Here is a 16,230-nt window from a genome sequence, read left to right as displayed (position 1 = left end):
GATGGGCAGAGCTGGGACCCATAAACAGATTGCTTACTTGGTCTTGTGGAAGAGGTTGCCAGACCCACTAAAACTAACTGTGGTGAACTTACTGTGGCTGGATGAAGAGAATATGTGTACTGGTTGTATTTAATCCATATTCCTCCTTAGTTTCTCATCCCCGAGCTTGATTTGTGATTGTTTTTCTGTGAGGAAAAAAATGGTTTCCTTTCTAGACCTACTGATTTGCAGTATTTGACTATTGAGTTGATCTAAAACATCAGGATTGCTTCCATTTTTGCCAAGGCTCTTGTATAAATGCCTGCTTTAATTCTCTTTGTGCAGAAGGAAACCTGAGCGTAGATTTGGATCTATCTCTATCTATTTAGTTTTCATACCAGTAAAGGGATTAAATCTGCTGGTATTGCAGTAACATTTGAGGGTATTTAGCATATTTTCACATAGCATGATAATTATTTCTATCTGGCCCTTTGATGTATATGATTTATGTTGTCACAGAATTATTATATTATTTTTTCCATTTCAATTAAAAATTTCTGTATCTTCCTTCATGAGTGCTTTTCCTATGCCTGCCCCTTTCCCTCTCCTATGCCTGCCCCTTTCCCTCTCCTATGCAGTTCTGTGGTTAGTCACCACTCTACATCAATCCTTATCAGCAATACAGCCTACATATAAAATTAAATATCTAGGATACAAATGAGCCTTTTGTTTTTATTCACTTAATAATACCTTCATTGTAGTGGCAGTTTTAAATTTTTCTTCTTTCAACTGCATATGAAATAAGTTACGTCCTTTCTTATATTAGGATTGTGGGGTACAGAGAGAGTGTGTCCAGAGACTTGGAAGTTTGAAAGCTGCTTTTGTACCAAGCTTTTGATTTTGCCAGCTTGCTACAGGGTTTGGTTGTGCCTCAGGTTACTGCTTTCTGGCTTGCCTCAGTGTGTGTCCTGCATCGGCTTATATCAATTGCAAATAAATCAGAGCAACCTAATTGTTCCCTTTGTTATGCAACATGCTTTTCTCTGCATGGCTTGATTAAAAAATAAATAAATGCATGAATCTTCATGCAAGCTACCAGTTAAAACAAGTTTGCGAAAGCAGATCAGTAGTTCACAGAGATGTGTTATTTCACATTTAAATTTTCAAGGATCCATACTAAGTGGCTTGGAGTATATAATACATTAAAAAAGAAAGTCTCAGTCTCGTAGGAGAGTTTCTGATTTCACACAGTTTTGGTTCATCCAAACGAGTTACTAAATATATTTAAGTACTTGCCCAGAAAACAAGAAAATTAAGAATGCCATAGGAAATTTTAGCTACCTGAAGTACAAAGTAGGAATAGTGACAGAGCAGCTTACATTGCTTTAATGCTTTAGTGCTTGTGGACATTATCTGGGGCATATAGTGCCAAGCTGTGTATTTTCCTCTATCCTATCCATAAATGATTAAAAATAATTATGTTCTTGATATCAAAAGATGTGGATGTATGAGCAAACCTTCTACAGACTAAGAATCACTTGAGTCTAGCATCAGAAAAAATGGAATATATGAAAAAACTGCATTATTAAGAATATTTTTCAAAGGATGATCTTTCTACAAGATAAAGATAGTTGTGGAGTTTGGGAGGAAATAACAAAACCAGCTCTGCCCAGTAGATTGTGGGAATGTCAGGAGTGCAGTGTGCCTACATGAAAACATGTTTATTCATTATCCTCTATTTGTGTTTTTGTTCTGCAGAAACGAGCGAATGGAATTAGAAGAAATTCTAGGCACGTGGACCCAGGTTTGTGTCATGGCTTTTTAGAAGTTAAACATTAAGTAGAAAGAGTGAGAAAGCTGTAACTGACTTTATCAAGTTACATTGTGAATGCTATTGTAAGCCATGAAATGCTGTGAACTGTATTGCTAAAATTGTGAAGGTCTAAAGCGATTGCAGTGGTTGCGATTTCAAAGATAAGGTCAGCTGATTGAACTCTTATTTTTATTATTTATTTACTTGTTTATTTTTTAAGCAGTGAACCTGGACAACTGGGCTTTTTTTAAAAGAAATAACTAAATGATGAAAAGCAGACAGTTGCTTATAAAGCTTCAGTTCATCTGCAAAGTTGTCGGTACTCTCAACCCTCTTAACTGTAGTGGTGTTAAGTGCTTAGCTGTATTGAACACAAGTTGCTCTTCTAAAAGGCCAAAATAAAACAATTGCAGTTTTAGGTAGAATTTCAAAGTGATTTTATTCTTTTTGTTAGTTTGTAATAGACGCTTTTGTGGAATCATGGTAGCAGCAGCCCTTGAGAAAATTAAATGCTTGCTTACAGGCTGTGTACTCAAGTGGGGGAACATTTTCTCTGGAGACCTGTTGTGTTTCTGTAAAAAATACTCAATGGTTTTCAGTGTAACTGTGATGATTTTAGTGTAATTTTTTACAGTAATTACATTTCTGTCCTTTGTTTCTTGTGTAGTTTAATTACTGAAGATTTGTTATGCAGATATGTAGAATAAAATTCAGCTGTGGATTATTAAATTTTTCTAGATGTGGACACCTGAGAATAGTTGGAGTCAAACATTAAACAGAATGGCAACTCTATACACCACATTACAGCCTGGCAGAGCTAAGCACTTTTCAAGAAGTAGGAATGCTGGTTGTGCCACTAGCATTGCAGCTGCCTTGGCTCTGAAAGCCTGAATGTTGTAACTAGCTGAAGCAGACCACACCTTCCTTACTCACGTACCTTTGACATGTTTTGGAACACGTATCGTCATTTAGTTCCCTGTAGCAAAAAAAATGTCTTCGTGATGCTTCTAAATTGTTCTTTGTGCTGTTGACTGAAGGCATAAAAGAAAAAAGAAAAAAAATAGACACCCTGTAACTCTGAAAATTAATACAGTCAGAGTGGGAAACATCAAGAACGTCAATTAAATAATACAGAAAAGGATGACAGCAGTCCAAGGGGACAGTTGTGATTTCTTTCCATTCAATGATATATGTTGCAGTGTAGTGTAATGTGTGCTTGCAAAATAGTTCTTATAGGTCCTGATCTGTAAACATAGCTGTCTCATGTAAACTCCTAAAAGGCTAGGAAATTCAGCTTTGAGAACCATTTGAGTATACTGGCAGTTCTACTTGCTGTTTAAGTCTGATAGAAGTATATACCTACCTTTATATACAATGACACTTTAAAATTAGGCTTTATTGAAGACTAAGTACCATTCAAATCACCAGAGTCATGGAGTTAAATAGATGTTTGAGAGCCATATGTAAGCAGTGCCTAAAATATGTTTCTGCTCCCTTCCCACCCCATGCATCATGCATTTACAGTTCTTTGAGGAGGTAGGGTATTCTTACTAAATAAAAGTCTTGGTCCTCATTGTATTTTTGAAAGCCAGTAGAAATGCAGAACATGTTCATTATGTTTAGGTACCTTTATTGGAGATACTTTTGCAGAAGACTGTTTTACAGAATTCCTTCTGACTACTTGAATTTTTTAAATTGGTAAATAATAATGAAAATATGTTGCATAAGAACATGCTCCATACATACACTTTGTTAGTTTTCAAATTAAATGAGCTTTTTAGTTTGCATTTTGTCAGCATATGCATTCTCAGTCCTGCTGCAGCTTGGTGGAGGTAACTTTTTAAAGACATGAATGTCTTCAGTAAACTCTTGTCATCTCCTATGCGTATTCTAAGTAACATTGTTCGTCAGATTGCATATTGCCTTGAGAGACGGAAGGTGCTATCCAGACAGCAGCACTTGTAAGAGATCAGTTATTTCAGGCATATGTTACTGCACTGAGTTTTTCAAGAACAGTGGTATATAAATCTCTGGAAATCCTATCACCGTGGTGCTCTTTTTGCTGGAGAGGTAGTCACAGTCAGAGATAACATTCACATTTTAACTGGTCTATGTGTGTGCTGTTTGCTGTGTGGTTTGGCTTTTTGGTTTTGATTTTGTGGTCTTTTGTTTTGTTTTTAAAAGGAGAAAAAGAAGTTCCCTGCTCAGATTGGTTTGTCTTTAGGAGGTATAATATGCTGATGCTAACTTGTTGCACGTTATGGTGCTGAAGCATGTGTACTAATTTAGGAAAGCAAGCATTTGCTGTGAATCATCAATCAGCACCTGCATTGTTTAAATATTGATGGAGTTCGATATAAGCAATAAATACAATTATTTTCACAATCTGAATCACGGTCTGTGATTTTGGGCTCCCAGTATTTTAGCACAAACTTTTCAAATTTGTGTTCTGATTTGTCTCTTTCTGTTTTTGTCTTTTTTAGTAAAGAATAATAAATGTGGGAGGCATAGCATAGTCAAATCGATGTGTTGTGCTTCTCTTTTTATGCTCGTTAGAGCCAAATTCAACTTTTACTGATACAGTTTAAACCTGAATGAAAAAATCATTTAAGTTTGAGAAGTACTGTGAGTGGAAGGATGGTTTAAACAAAACAACGTGAGAATACTGGATTAAAATATCTCTTGCTGTCTGCTGGTAAAACTTACTGATGGAGGATCATATCTAGCTGAAGTACCCTAAAAGCAATATGTTTTTCAAGGCTGTTTCATTTGTTTCTCTTTGAAGTTTGGTTAAAAGTTTTGACATTAATAGTTCTCTCCTCAATATTTGCTTTGTGCTGAATAAAAAGGAAGAGTAGGAAGAAAACTGATTAGTGGATGTTGAGGCGGAGAAATTCCTGGGAAATGAAACTGTGCAAAGAAATACATGCAGAAACTGTACAAAAAGAAACGTGTGTGGAAAATGTGCAAGAACAAATTGGAAATCCAAAGAAAATATGACTGTCTTTTCTGTATGCTGGGCACTGTGACTTCAGCCTGTGTTCCAGTTGTAGAAGCCCTCCTGAGTTCATCTATAAGTTTCAGGGGAAAGAGGTTTTACGTAACATTTCTTTGGCTTAATCTGCAGATAAAAGCCATTAAGAGAATGAACCTGTAAATGTATTTGCACCTAGACAGCCAGGAAAAATTTGGTCTAGAGTTTGCATTTTACTGTAGAATAACATGATTCTGCTTAAAAGTATTTGAGAAATTATTAGATTGGTGTCACTTTTTGCCTAGAATAGGCATATGGAATGATAATCATATAACATTTTATTCCTTGTGTAAGGCATGTTATGAAAATATTTATGCATGTGTTTAATATTAAGGATATGATTTGCAGTATTGACTTAAATGACAAATTCATATGTATATTCATAAGCATAAATTAAGGCTTTGTTTTCTTGAGAAGGATGATGCAATCCAACTTTTAAATTTTATAAGGCTTTAATATTTTTAATAAAAATAGTTTTTATGCATTTCAATAAGACTAAAAATTTTCCTTCCCAGCTGTTGGAATAATACAGTGTATGTTTACTGTCTACATATTTTTTAATGGTATGAAGTGTCTAAATGTGATAGATTCACAGCTTAGTATTTTTAAAACTAGTTTTACCCGAAACACTTTTGCTTATATAAACATTGGAACTTTAATCTCATAAAGTGTGAAAGTGTATTTCATATCACAAGGATAAACTTGGCAAGAATAGAAAACTAGAAGCCTTATATTCAAGATTCATTGCAGATTAAACTCAAAATGTGATCTGTGAAGACCATCACTGGGCATATTCTGACTTCTTAACTAGCTGATTTCTTTATAAGCATGGGTTAAAGCTTAGAAAACCTTAGTTCTGAATTGAGGAACGAAACCCAGCAGCTCTTTTCCTTTCAAAGAAAGTGGAATATTGACTTTGGGGGGGGGAGACACAATATTAGCCGGTCATGTACGCAATCTAGTAGCTTGTGCAAAGCTGCTTTTCAATCTGGGGGTTCAGATAGGTTTAAAAAGGGGCATTTATATTTCTCGTTGGTGTCTGGCCCATACTTGGGTTGTGAAGCAATCCTGTAGTATAGATTTTATGCCGATTATTTAAAAAAAAAAAAATATCTGAAGAGTAACTGGCTGATGGCTTCAAATACAACTTTTTAAGAACAATCTGTGCAAGAACATGTACAGCATTGAAGTTATATTTGTTTAATTAGACATAGTGGGAAATGAGCTACTGTGTGCTTAACATTTTATTGAAATTGGATTGTGGAATCTTTTAACCAGGTTTTGTCATTGGTATATATATTTGATTAATAAGCAGTTAAATGGTTGTCAATTGTTTGTGTAGCATGGTAGTGATTGCTTCTCATCTTCATAGTAAAAAATTAGGGGATAGTGGAATATTGGCAGTTTAAATTTCCTTTTAACTTAAGAATAAGGTATATCAGACTGTGAGGTATTTCAACAAATTCTGACTTAGTGTTCTCTGTGATACGGAAGTCTAACTCTGATTTCCATTTCTGTACCACTGTAACCATATGCCCAGCCAAAAGCAAAAACTGGCCCAAATTCAAGTGCTGGGATATCCCAAGCTGCATATAATTCTTTGCCAAGCATGTAGTTGTTATAGATGAAACTACTGTCTAACAGAGTTTGAACTGCATGTTTCGTTTTATGAACTCTCCAGGCAAGTTGTTGGTAGTCTTGAGTGACTTTTGTCTGTCTTGTTCAGCCCAGTATAGACAATACCCAATTTCATGGATAAGAAAAGATAACCTCTGCAAGATAAGGCCTCATGCTGAAAATCTGGTATTCAGGAATTTATTTCTCCATTTCAGCAATGGGGGCAGTTACCTGTGCATCTAGCTGTATCTCTGGTGGTCCACTGCTAACTGTCTGTCAATATCATTGTTGAGAACAAGAATTTATCTTGTCTGTAAGGCACAGGAAAAAGGTCTACCAAAAATAAATATCCAGTATTAAACAAGACCCCTGTACTTAGTTTTCTGATGAGAAGGGGGGAGGTGACTGACATGACTAATAGTATTTCCATATTAGGATTATCTTCTTCAAGATGGATTAGACCAAAGTAGCATTTTTTCCTTTAGTGAAGGAGTTTCTGTGTATAGAATCAAGAAATACATTGATAAATGTTTTGCTGAGGTGTGTGTGTTATTTAATTATTTTTCCTGTCAACATAATGTAGGGGTGAATAGCAATCCCTTTTTAATAGTTCTTGTCTTTCCTTTCAGACTGAGTAGAGCAAACCATTAGAGGCCATTTGTTTCTGCATCTTCCCTCAGGATTTTGCTCAGAGTCTTGCAGGCTTATTTCTTTGTTAAGTATCTATGAAAATCTTCTGGGGGAGTTGACGTGACAGCATGATCTGAAATACTAAAGTATATATACAATATTCTTTTCAGCTTTAGATACAGTTTGCACTGAACATAACCATGGGTTTTAATGGCTGGTCAAAATAGATATATACATGAAGGGGCAGCTGGCTGAAAACTAAAACAGGGAAAGCCTGAAGGAATGCGGGAGGAAAGAGAAATATTGTACAAAACTTCCTCTAGTGAAGAGTTTGTTTGACAAGGTTGAGGTCTTTCCTACTGCTTATTGGTATGGGATAACCAAATAAAGTTCATATTAATAAAGTGTTCATCACATCCTGTAACTGACCAGGAGACTTGGAGATGTGCTGCATGCAATCAGAATGACACGCTCATTTATGTCCTTCTGATTTAGTTTTTGCAATTTCCTGTTACAGGTAAAAATACAGCCCATGGCTTAAAAAAGGCAGCCTGTATGGTTTAAAAAGAAAAAGAGAGAAATTACTATTTTAGAGACCTGAAGGACTCAAATGTCTACTTATCTTGGAAGTAATTTGTGTCTAATAATTAGTAATCATAAGAAAGTATATATAGTTTTGTGTGTTTTCCCTAGAGGCAATTTTGTAAATTTTGTGGATCATTAGATTCGCTAAATATCTGAAGACTTCTCTACATGGTAATATATTAAGCTACAGAACAGAGAATGAGCTTTGATTATACATACATATATATATGTATGTATACTTCAGCTTGACTTTTGTGTGGGTTTTATTGAGTTATGGATGCTTATTCCTTCTCTATGCAGCATCTGAGCGCTTTGTTTAAGCTGCATATGAAGTATACAGTGCACGTCTTTAGGAATCTCTGTGAACCAGGTGATTTACAGGGAAGAACTGGTTTAACAGGGCAGCTCGGAGCACTCTTGCTGCAAAAGGAAGACTCCTTAGCAGGATAGAAGCAGTACTGCTTGCTGACGTGCTGTATAATTCTGAATGTTCTGGAGTTCTTCAGGGACTCAGATAGCAGCTGTAACATGACCAGTTACAGGTGGTTACAAAACCTACAGTACTGATAGATGCGTTTTGACATGTTTTACAGCATGTCGCTGGAACGGTGCTGGGGTTTGAGACAGGAGTCAGAGAACTTTTTCGTGATCACCACATTCTCAGGAGTTAATGGGACAGCTTCTTCCAGGTAGACTTCAGCAGCAGGGCATTCAGAGATACTGACCTAATTTGTGAGATCAAATTAATGTATCTCACACATTTATTAAAATTACATATTACTTTTAGGATCTGTTTTTTTATTATTTTATCTTATTTTTTGGTTGTGTTTTTTTTTTTTTTTTTTTTTTTTTAACTACAGTGCTAATGCTGTGTGCTGAGCTGTTGTTGCTTCCCAAAATACTGAATTCATCTTTGTTGTGATACAAGAAAGAACATGTCTAATGTTTTGCACCGAGAAATTTTCCACTAATGCATTTCTGGAAGGTAAAGCAGAGTTTTGTCTTCAAATGAAGCATTTCAAATGCAGTTTAATGATTTTTATTTGGGTTGTTATATTTTAAATTAAAATTATTTTTACATTCCTGTTGGGGAGAGGTATTTTGAAAGAAGCCTGTCCCTTTGGCATCTCAGCATTGAGCTAACATTCAGAGAAGAATGTAGCCTTTAGCCTTTTTTTTTTTTTTTTTAATTAAACATCAGAAGACCCAGATGCCAAAGGGTGAAATATATTTATTTTGTCAAACTCTTTCATCCTTGTCTGGTTGGATTGCAAGATTAGTTTGTAGTTGAGTAATTTAGGCTCTTTTGCCTTATTGGATGTGTTTTTGGGAGTGTCTTTATATCTTGAGCAACTAATATTTTATTTTTCTCTGAGAGAAACAATGGTGTTTAATACATGCTCAGCATCTATTAGCATAATTTTTAAAGAGAGGTGAGTTAAAAAACCCACAGTATCTTTTTCTGCATAAAAACCTTCTCAGCATGGACTGTTCTAAACAAAACATCACTGTTTACAGATAACTATGAGGAAGTTGGCAGGCAGAAGAAAGGAAAAGAGGTACAATTGGACAAAATGAGCACACAAGTATGATCAATAAAACAAACATACTTTGTTTTGTATTTTACACACATACAATGTAGTACACCACTATTAAGTAAATATTATACAAACTATTATAAAAAAGGTAAAAAAAAAGAAAAATGTGGCAACTGGGAGGCCTCCCAGTCTAGAATTGATGAAGACTGGGAGGCCTCCTATAATCCTAGGGTGAAATCGGTGAGCTCAGCTCCCTCCTTGAAATGCCTGTACACCAATGCGTGCAGCATGGGAAATAAGCAGGAGGAGTTGGAGACCTGTGTTAAGTCAGGAGGTTATGATCTGGTGGCAATTACAGAGACGTGGTGGGACAGCTCACATGACTGGAATATACTCATGGAGGGCTATGTCCTTTTCAGGAAAGACAGGCCAGCCAGGCGGGGTGGTGGGGTTGCTCTTTATGTGCGAGAGCAGCTGCAATGTACTGAGCTCTGTCCAGGGACAGGGGACGAGCGAGTGGAGAGTCTGTGGGTGAGAATTAAGGGGCAGGCTGGCAGGGGCGATACTGTTGTGGGTGTCTGTTACAGGCCACCAGATCAGGGTGAGGAAGTTGACGAGGCCTTCTACAGGCAGCTGAGAGCGGCCTCACAGTCACAGGCTGTGGTCGTCGTGGGGGATTTTAACTTCCCTGATGTTTGCTGGAAGGACTACTCAGCAACCCAGCCACAGTCCAGGAGGTTCCTCCAGTGTATGGATGATAACTTCCTCATGCAAATGGTGGATCAGCCAACCAGGAGAGGAGCGCTGCTGGATCTCATCCTCACTAACAAGGAGGGTCTGGTCGAAGCAGTAAAGGTTGAGGGCTGCTTTGGTTGCAGCGACCACGAGATGGTGGAATTCAGGATCTTGTGTGGTAGGACCAGTAGAATAGCAAGTAGAATTGCAACCCTGGACTTTAGCAGGGCAAACTTTGGCCTTTTCAAGCAATTGCTAGGGGAAGTCCCATGGGCAAGGCTGCTTGAAGGTAAAAGGGCCCAAGATAGTTGGTTGGCATTCAAGGATTGCTTATTCCGAGCTCAAGATCAGAGCATCCTGACATGTAGGAAGTCAAGGAAGAGGGCCAAGAGACCTGCGTGGCTAAATAAGGAACTGCTGGGTATGCTCAAGTGGAAGAGGAGAGTTTACAGGTCATGGAAGGAGGGGCTGGCCACTCGGGAGGAATATAAGGCTGCTGCTAGAGGATGTAGGAAGGCAGCTAGGATGGCTAAGGCCTCCTTAGAATTAAATCTGGCAAGAGGGGTCAAGGACAGCAGAAAGAGCTTTTTCAAATACATGGCAGATAAAACTAACACCAGAGGCAAGGTTGGCCCACTGGTGAATGGGATGGGTGCCCTGGTGACAGAAGATACTGAGATGGCAGAGTTATTGAATGCCTTCTTTGTCTCTGTCTACTCTGCCGGAGGCAGTCCTGAAGAGCCCTGTACCCCTGAGACCTCAGATGAAGTCAGGTCAATGCAGCAGTTTGCCTTAGTCGATGAGGAATGGGTTAGAGACCAGTTGAGCAATCTGGACATCCATAAATCCATGGGTCCAGATGGGATGCACCTGCGGGTGCTGAGGGAACTGTCGGAAGTCATTGCTAGACCACTCTCCATCATCTTTACCAAGTCTTGGGAAACGGGAGAGGTGCCTGAGGACTGGAGGAAAGCAAATGTCACTCCAGTCTTCAAAAAGGGCAAGAAGGAGGACCCGGGTAACTATAGACTGGTCAGCCTCACCTCCATCCCTGGGAAAGTGATGGAGCACCTTATCCTTGGTGCCATCTTAGGGCATATCAAGGATAAGAGGGTTATGAGGGGCAGTCAACATGGCTTTACCAAGGGGAAGTCATGCTTGACCAACCTCATAGCCTTTTATGAGGAAATAACACGGTGGATGGATGATGGCAGAGCGGTGGATGTGGTCTACCTTGACTTCAGCAAAGCATTTGACACAGTCTCCCACAGCATCCTCATAGGTAAATTGAGGAAGTGTGGTCTGGATGATCAGGTAGTGAGGTGGACTGCGAACTGACTGAAGGACAGAAGCCAGAGAGTTGTAGTCTATGGGACAGAGTCTAGTTGGAGGCCGGTATCTAGTGGAGTGCCTCAAGGGTCAGTACTGGGACCAGTATTATTTAATATATTCATCAACGATTTAGATGAGGGAATTGAGTGTACTATCAGCAAGTTTGCTGATGACACTAAGCTGGGAGGAGTGGCTGACACGCCAGAAGGCTGTGCTGCCATCCAGCGAGACCTGGACAGGCTGGAGAGTTGGGCAGAGAATAACTTGATGAAATATAACAAGGGAAAGTGTAGAGTCCTGCATCTGGGCAGGAACAACCCCAGGTTCCAGTATAGGTTGGGGAATGACCTGTTAGAGAGCAGTGTAGGGGAGAGGGACCTGGGGGTCCTAGTGGATGGCAGGATGACCATGAGCCAACACTGTGCCCTTGTGACCAAGAAGGCCAATGGCATCCTGGGGTGTATTAGAAGGGGGGTGGTCAGTAGGTCGAGAGAGGTCCTCCTTCCCCTCTACTCTTCCCTGGTGAGACCGCATCTGGAATATTGTGTCCAGTTCTGGGCCCCTCAGTTCAAGAAGGACAGGGACCTGCTGGAGAGAGTCCAGCGCAGGGCAACTAAGATGATTAAGGGAGTGGAGCATCTCCCTTATGAAGAAAGGCTGAGGGAGCTGGGTCTCTATAGTCTGGAGAAGAGGAGACTGCGGGGTGACCTTATTAGTGTATATAAATATATAAAGGAGGAGCGTCACGAGGACGGAGCCAGGCTCTTCTCAGTGGCAAACAATGATAGGACAAGGGGTAATGGGTACAAACTGGAACACAAGAGGTTCCACTTAAACTTGAGAAGAAACTTCTTCTCAGTGAGGGTGACGGAACACTGGAACAGGCTGCCCAGGGGGGTTGTGGAGTCTCCTTCTCTGGAGACATTCAAAACCCGCCTGGACACATTCCTGTGTAACCTTATCTAGGTGTTCCTGCTCCAGCAGGGGGATTGGACTAGTTTATCTTTTGAGGTCCCTTCCAATCTCTAGCATACTGTGAACTGAGGCACGGACTCCAGTTGTGGTGCAACCAAAATCATTTATTGAGCGAGCTTACAGGCTTTTTATAGACCCCTCCCTAGCGGTTACTAATTGTTAGTATCTGTTAGTTTCTTTTCCGTACTTTTTCGCAACATCATACACTTTTCCCAGCCAATGACATTACTGATCATGCGCCTTTTCAACCAATCACATTATTGTCCACGTGCCTTTGCTTGAACAACTTATTTGTACCCAGATGTATAAGCGCATTTTTCTGTTACCACTTTCTGCTACATTATTATTTTCTGTTTTCCTTGAACACACACTCTTTTGTCACCTCAGTCCACATTGGGGATTAGCTCCTGGGATATTTGTTTCAATATCTACAGTTCTCAGAGATTATCTCGGTGTTTTAACTTCGATTCCTCTTGACTCCCATGATTTGCAGCTGATGAGGGTCAGGATGTTCGTGCTCTCGTTGAGGTCTGCTGATGCAGCTTCTTGTGCAGCATTCCCACAGAAAAGGGCATGTGCAGAAATCATATAGGCCAAAGTTGCCTTTAGTTACCATAGTGTTTTGCTGAAGTTTATTGGGACTTATAGATCTCTTACTCATCTTCAAGAGGAGTATTACATTTACCCATCTGTTTTCATACCTGGTTTTAATCTTCAGGGTACTGTCATTCTCAGAAGGTAAACCAAAGATAATAATGCTATGAGTGAATAAATATAGTAAAAAAGTTACTGAATTTTAACAGTACTCTAAACCGTATGGTTTCTTTTTTTGTGGCTCACTCATTTAACTAAATCAGAATTTGATCGCTACTTCAAAGTAATTCTCACACAAAGAATTTGAGAAACACTGGAAAACTGAAAGCAGCCATCCCATGGGAGAAAAAAGACTGCTGAAAATTCACAGAAGAGAAGCTCCCAGAACTGTTTCTGCCTGAGGAGGGTTTTACAGCTTGGTGAAAGGGGCCAGAGGCAAGAGCCTGAGAAACTGATGCTGCTTTTCAGGAAAGGTTTTAATCTGCTTGCCTCTTTTTGCTTCCCAGAGAAGGGAAATAACGAGGCTGAGTTAGGCTGTAGGCCAAGCTAGCTCAGGATCTCTTCTTCAACAGTAGCCAATTGAATGGATGCTTAGGGATAGAAGATGGGGTAAGATGATGTGGTACTTCACTATCTCGTGGTTTTTTTTCTTGGCTCATAGTTTTTCTTCCACATATTTGTAGTACCGTTTTTTGAAGCAACTTAAAATTTTGGCATTCACAACATCGTTTAACTGCTACTTTCATTATTAGTTGTGTGTGAATCAAGTACTACTTTTTGTTTGTTTTAAACCTGCTGCCTACTACCTTGACACCTCCTTTTTTTGAATTGAGATGGTGAATAATAAAGAAATAATTAATACTTTCTCTAGTTGCTGCCTCTGTGCTCCTTATGACTTGTTTCTGTCATATCCTCTCCAGTGATCTCTCTTCTAGCCTGAAGAGCCATTATTTGAAAGCAGTGGGGTTTTTAAAGAAACAATTTTGCGCCTTCTACAAAACTTAATCCACCTTTACCCCACTTTAGTACTGTTTATTAATGTTTTGAACAATGGAAGTCCAAGCATTGATTCCTTGGGGCGACCCTTTTGAAAAATACCTTTGATTTGAAAAAATATTGCTGTTTCAACCTTTTACTTCATGTCCTTTTTCTGCTTATTTCTCGGGGGAACCTTTGCCTCTCATACTGTGAACACTGGGAGAGCCTCATAGTGAATCCTGTTAAAATTATTTTGCTAATCCTTATTAATGTGTAATCTTGGTTCTCATGTTGATTTTTCTACTGTAAAGAATTCAAGAGAGTGCCCCTAATTTTCTTTTAAAAGTATTTTTAGTCTTTACATTATATTTATCCATATATTTGCAAATTCTGTTTTTATAGTAGGCTTTACCAGCCTAACTTTTGTGCAGATGTCCCATATCTCTGTTGGGACATCTAATGATTATAACTGAGTTGCTTTAAAACATTGCTTTGATACTTAACCTCCTATTTCTATGGTACTTAGGCTGTTTTAAGAAATAGGTTGCAGTTCACAATTAAGTCACTCAGCAGTTTCATATTAGAATTTATTTAGTTTTTAGTTTTTCCAAGAAGTGACAGCACAAAAATTGATCTGATTGATTTTCATCAGAATCAATTAATTCAACCCAGTTGTTTTGACCTTTTCATGGTTTATCTGGTGGGGAATATTGTTACTTTATAAGGAATTATATAAGGGATTCAGAGAAAGCACTTGCGTTCAGCCCTCATTGCTGCTCTTGCTGACCTGCAAATAAATAGAACACATGTTCAGTCTTGCACTTTTCATAATTTATATTTCTTAAGCTTTACTGTGTAACTGGGAATTAAATAGTAACTTCATTATCTGATACCTTGAAATTGTGCCTCAGTTCCACTAACATTAGAAGCTATTCTTTAACCAGTATATTTGGAATAAAAGATGTGGGGAGAGGAGAGAGCATGACGCACTATATCTTTTAGTTCAGATGATAAAGCAACATGTTTACTGTTCTTGGATTTTTTTCCTTAATTGGGTTTGACAGTGACAAATCACGTGAAATACGATACAGCAGCAAAAGTATGCATGTATGGATCACAGCTTTTCTCCCAGAATAACATCCTACCGCTGGCAGTATCAGCCTTCTTGCAAAGTAGCAATGATCGTTTTAGTAAGTGGAATTCACTTAATGCCACTACATCTTCTACAATTTAATTTTTTTCTTTTTTTTCCTTTTTTTTTTTCTGTAAGTCTGCTCTGTAATTTTCCCACTCTCCCTTTTTTTGCTTGGTCGTGGGGAGAAGAGAGGATAAATAAGGAAAAGAGTTACGAGGCTTAATGATGGAGACTTGAATCTCTGACTGCTTTTGTGTATTGTGTGATGGTTTTGTTATTTGTCCATTTCTGGTGGTATTGATTTAAATCCTGCTCTGTACATGGCTCAGGCATCTGAAAAACGTTGAATGATCAGATGAGATCAAAGACCCAATGCTGAGATTTAAGTGCATAAGGGGTATTCTTTGTCAGGGCAGTACTTCTGGGAGAAAGAACCAACTCCGGGTGTTCTGCTGGTGTCAGTTTGATCTCTGGTGTTCTCTGATGTAATTAGAGGTTGTTGCCACAAAGTGCTTTTTCCTACCCAGGGGTCCCTTCCCTGCTCTTTCTTTTGAATCTAGCAATCATCCAGTTACAGGGCTAAATAGCTTCAATAAGATAATGGAGAACTGGTCATGGGAGGTGGCAGTGGTGGCGACAATGGGGAAATAAGTGATTTTCTTTCTGATTGGGTTGCTGAACCAACTCAGTCCTGAGGCTGCACAGTTAGTGTGGGTGTGACAGAATACATGCATCTTGAGTTAAACAGAACATCAACCCATATGCTTTATTGCTTTCAGGTATGGTTTATCTCCTAACAAATTACCCACTGTTTGCTGAAGTATTATATTATCCACATTCAGATTTAAAATGAAAAATAAAAGGAGAATTTTCACTATTGTGAAGACGAATATATGAGGGTTTTCTCTGGGGAAAAAGGAAGATAGAAAAAGGTTTTAAGATGAAGCCTGATTGTTCTGGTAGGACTGACAACAGGGCACGGGACTTGATTCCCATTGTTATTGTCTGTGATAATCTACCAATAACTTCTTGATTTTGCACCAAAGATCAAGTGATCATGGATGTTTTTATTGTATGTTTTCATTTTTTTTTTCTTTAAAACAACACCTTTTTCCTGCTTGTTATTTATTTCTTATGTGATCCATCTTTAAACTAAGGACTTATATGTAATCATAGGAAAGTAAGCTGTTTAATTTTTAAACAATGTAAAAAATTTGTACTAAAAATTTAAAATATTTTTCTTTGATAAAAAGGAGGGGAGTTTCTGGAAAACTTAGTGCATCCG

The 16,230-nt window shown here is 38.5% G+C and overlaps 1 protein-coding gene across 2 annotated transcripts in view; it reads left to right on the top strand.

Annotated features, from left to right (window-relative positions):
• Positions 1 to 16,230, top strand: part of VAV3 (vav guanine nucleotide exchange factor 3) — a 165,295-nt gene that overhangs the window by 109,651 nt on the left and 39,414 nt on the right. For both annotated transcript variants that reach the window (XM_080622914.1, XM_080622913.1), the window contains one exon: positions 1,738 to 1,783. In XM_080622914.1, the coding sequence (XP_080479040.1) occupies positions 1,738 to 1,783 (46 nt within the window). The remainder of the gene's footprint in view (positions 1 to 1,737; positions 1,784 to 16,230) is intronic.

This window comes from Psittacula echo (genome assembly GCF_963264785.1).
Source record: "Psittacula echo genome assembly, chromosome: 7".
NCBI lineage: Eukaryota > Metazoa > Chordata > Aves > Psittaciformes > Psittacidae > Psittacula > Psittacula echo.
The sequence above is the reverse complement of the archived record's forward strand: the minus strand, read 5'-3'. Positions and strand labels throughout refer to the sequence as shown.